The sequence below is a fragment of the Sycon ciliatum genome, chromosome 5 (assembly GCF_964019385.1).
Source record: "Sycon ciliatum chromosome 5, ocSycCili1.1, whole genome shotgun sequence".
NCBI lineage: Eukaryota > Metazoa > Porifera > Calcarea > Leucosolenida > Sycettidae > Sycon > Sycon ciliatum.
The window spans coordinates 32,123,664-32,127,766 of record NC_088647.1 but is presented as its reverse complement, the minus strand read 5'-3'; the positions used below and the strand labels follow the sequence as shown (position 1 = coordinate 32,127,766).

The 4,103-nt window shown below is 52.7% G+C and overlaps 1 protein-coding gene across 1 annotated transcript; it reads left to right on the top strand.

Annotated features, from left to right (window-relative positions):
* Nucleotides 1-1,823: 1,823 nt before the first annotated feature.
* On the top strand, nucleotides 1,824-2,708 carry LOC135817019 (uncharacterized). Its single transcript, XM_065330117.1, has one exon. The coding sequence runs from the start codon at nucleotides 1,824-1,826 to the stop codon at nucleotides 2,706-2,708; it is 885 nt and encodes a 294-aa protein (XP_065186189.1).
* Nucleotides 2,709-4,103: the final 1,395 nt, after the last annotated feature.

The window sequence follows — 4,103 nt, the reverse complement described above, 5'->3', positions numbered from 1 at the left end:
CTGACATAGTCGGATTCGGCAGCTGGTTCATGTGTGTGTGTGCGTACGCACGCGCGTGCCTGGGAGACTGCATAGTCGCATTCGGCAGCTGGTTCATGTGTGTGTGCGGGCACACACGCGTGCGCATAAGCGTGTTTGTGCGCACGTGCCTGGGAGACTGCATAGTCGGATTCGGCAGCTGGTTCATGTGTGTGTGTGTGTGCGCACGCGCGCGCGCGCGCGTGTTTGTGTGGATTCGGCAGCTGGTTCATGTGTGTGTGTGTGCGAGCGTGCATGCCTGGGAGACTGTATAGTTGGATTCGGCAGCTGGTTCGTGTGTGTGCGCGTGCCTGGGAGACTGCATAGTCGGATTATTCAGCTGCTTCAAGTGTGTGTGTGTGTGTGTGTGTGTGTGTGTGTGTGTGCGCACGCGTGTGGGTGCGCCGCGGCATGCATGCATGTATGTATGTGACATCATGTTATATCGGTAGTTATCTGTGGATTACTATGTTCTGCGGTGGACTGCGACAGCACACATTATGTGCCAAGATGTGCACCTGGTGATTTGAAACTGTGTTATGTTGAGTTGAAAATGAGCAATGACAGATAGCTTTTGGTGCTGTATGAGTGTGTTAGGAAATCAATAGCCAATTCCAACCTCTTGCATTGGCCGTCAGGTTGGATAGGATCAGCGCGTGCATTTACAACAGTGGTGACGTACTTCCTATTGTACTACTGTAATGTCACATTAGCTTCAGTGTTCATATAATAATAATACTGGAGTATTCTACGTATTCACTACTATTCAGTAATCGAGTGGTTATTACTTTTGAAATATACTTCACTCACCAATTCATTGCTCGCTATTATCTACAAGTTCCAGTCCAGTATGATGAAGTAAAGAGGCGATTTATCCAGCCAAGTAGAGGAACTTGGGATACGAAATCCAAGAGAAATCATGAGGGTTTTCTCAGTTCGGCCATTCACGAATGTAATTGTTATTCTTCAACGCAAACTGAGTAATATTTGACCTTGAACAGGATGAAAAGAAGTTCATGCTCGGGGCAGTCGTCATTTGCTCCAGAAGGTTACTCACTACAGTCTACGCCGATTGGCCTAGGAAGTCGTGAACAAATATGTCGAGAGATATTTAGGACATTCTTTACTTGGAAGTCAGTTCTGAACGATTGCATTGTAACTACAAACAGTAGTGACTTTGCTGCATGCAGTTTGCATCCCGATTCATAATTCTCAGCGGCAAAAAAATTCGAATCTAGTTTTGTGCACTGGTTTTGTAGCGGATTCTCGGTCACATGACCTGATTTACTTCGGTTTCAATGAAATTCTCATATTATTGGCTTCATGAAATTCTCCGGTCTCGCGGTCACACTTATATGTATTACGACCGCTTTACCGTATCAGCATGCGCCGTTCACTTCCGCACCGTATTATCCTTATTTGCATGCGTACTACAGCTGTGTACAACTAGATTCCAGTGCGCCGCTGGCCTTCCCTTTTGGTATAGTTGTACCGTACACCGTATTCAGCAGGCGAGCAGAAGTCGCCGCTCCTTGCCTTTTGCCTTGCTTCCATTATCTCTCTCTCTCTCTCTGGTTGTGAGCCGAACAGTAATGACTGTAAGACTAAAGTAACATTAATTATGACACCAGATTCAATCGTTCGAAGTTAGTTCTAAATTCACGAATCCAGACTTTTGTATAGAATTACGTAGCGCACTGCTACAATTGGTGACCCCGTCTAGTGTTCGATCACTCGCGATCGCTCAGTGGTCTGCACGCAGCATTGAATTTTACTTTTTAGTATTTTATGAGCACTAGTACAGTATGAATACCTCAAACTCCGGAGCTAGCACACCTATCCGCAGTGTAGGTCGTGGCCAACTGCTGTCCAGAATCACCGGCGCTGGAACTTCCGCAGCAGGCGGTACAGCCCGCGACAGTGAGGTGGCCGCGGTCAGCTTGAACGTCAAGCTACCACCTTACTGGGCTGCTGACCCCCAGGTTTGGTTCGCACAGGTTGAATCCCTGTTTTCCACCCGTCGCATCACCAGCCAGGTGACCAAATATCAGTACGTGGTGGGATCACTGACACCAGAGTATGCGGCAGAGGTGCGTGACATCATCCTGGATCCTCCTGCTCAACAGCCGTACGACGCTCTCCGCGAGCGTCTCATTCACCGCACGCAGATGTCAGAACAGCAGCGTTTGCGCCTGCTGATTTCGGACGAAGAGCTGGGCGACAAGAAGCCCACCCAGCTATTACGCAAGCTACAGCAGTTAGTAGGTGAGAACGCCATGCCCGAAAAACTTTTGCGAGAGTTGTTTGTCAGCCGGTTGCCCCGATCGGCCAAGTCAATAGTAGCATCCTGCCCTGCATCACTGCCGCTGCAGGATCTGGCAGAAATGGCTGACAGAATAGTGGAGGCAGCTGGTCCCAGTGCGGCAGTACATGCAGTTCGCAACACTGGCGAGTCAGAGACAATGGCTGCCATTGCAGCTCTCCGGGACCAAGTTGCCGCCCTGACGACTACTGTAACCGAGCTGAAACAGCAGCACGGCCGCCCTCGCTTTCGCGGCCAACCCCGCAGTCGCTCGGTCTCACCGCATAGCAGTGGTTTATGCCATTTTCACCGCAAGTTTGGTGTGCAAGCCCGGCGGTGTGAAGCCCCGTGCTCCTGGTCGTCGGGAAATGCCCCGGCCAGCCAGTAGCGGCTCCTGTGTCTGGCCCACCTACCTCCCGCCGCCTCTATGTCCGTGACGTCACCAGCGGAACCCGTTTCCTAGTGGATACCGGTGCTGACGTCAGCCTGCTGCCAGCCACTTCTGAACACCGCCGCCACGTCGATCCGACTGGTCAGTGTCAGCTCCGTGCTGCTAATGGCTCTGCTATTCCGGCTTTCGGGCAGAGGTGTTTGACCCTTGACCTTGGTCTTAGACGAACATTCCCTTGGATATTTGTCGTTGCTGACGTGAAGGAGCCGATCCTGGGGGCTGATTTCCTCCATCGGTTCAGTCTCCAAGTCGACCTTCATGGACGCACCATCCGTGACAACTCCACTGACCTCCAGGTCAATTGCATTCCTGCCGAAACCGCATCGCTCAGCTGCTCCTTGGTTTCCGCCCCGGTGGCCACAGCACCAGCATTCACCGGCCTGCTTGCCGAGTTCCCAAGCCTCACCAAACCATGCTGTTATGACCTGCCGGTCAAGCACTCGGTGGAGCACCATATTGTGACTACCGGCCCGGCACTGCATGCCCGCACTCGTCGGCTGGCTCCAGACCGCCTGGCAACGGCCAGAGCTGAGTTCCAGCATATGCTGTCCCTGGGCATCATTCGGCCATCCTCCTCGCCCTGGTCCAGCCCTCTCCACATGGTTCCTAAACCCAATGGAGACTGGAGGCCATGTGGAGACTACCGACTCCTGAATAAAGTCACCGAACCGGATCGGTATCCGATTCCTCATATTCAGGATTTCACCAGCAGTCTCCATGGTGCTACAGTGTTTTCGAAACTGGATCTGGTCAGAGCGTATCACCAGATACCAGTAACCCCGGCCGACATTCCCAAGACTGCCATCACGACTCCGTTCGGGTTATTTGAGTTCATCAGGATGCCCTTCGGCCTCCGGAACGCGGCACAGTCATTCCAGCGGTTTATCGATTCAGTATTGCATGGCCTGGATTTCTGCTACGTCTACCTCGATGACCTCCTAATCGCCAGCTCCGACCACGCTACGCACCTGCAACATCTGCGCCTGGTGTTTGAGCGACTGCAGCAGCATGGTTTGGTGATCAACCCCGCTAAGTGCGTTTTCGGCCAGCCGTCCCTGACGTTTCTGGGCCATCTGGTTAACGCCCAGGGCATCAGCCCGCTACCGGCAAGAGTCGACGGCGTGGCTCAGTATTCCCTTCCAACATCTCGCCGCCAGCTTCGCGAGTTTCTGGGCATGGTCAACTTTTACCGGCGCTTTATTCCCCAGGCATCCGACATCCTCCAACCACTGACGGATCTGCTTGGTGGACCTCAGCGTCCGAAGAACTGTCCCCTGAAACTTGGCACTGCCGCTGTCACGGCATTCCATGCTGCCAAGGACGCGCTTGCTG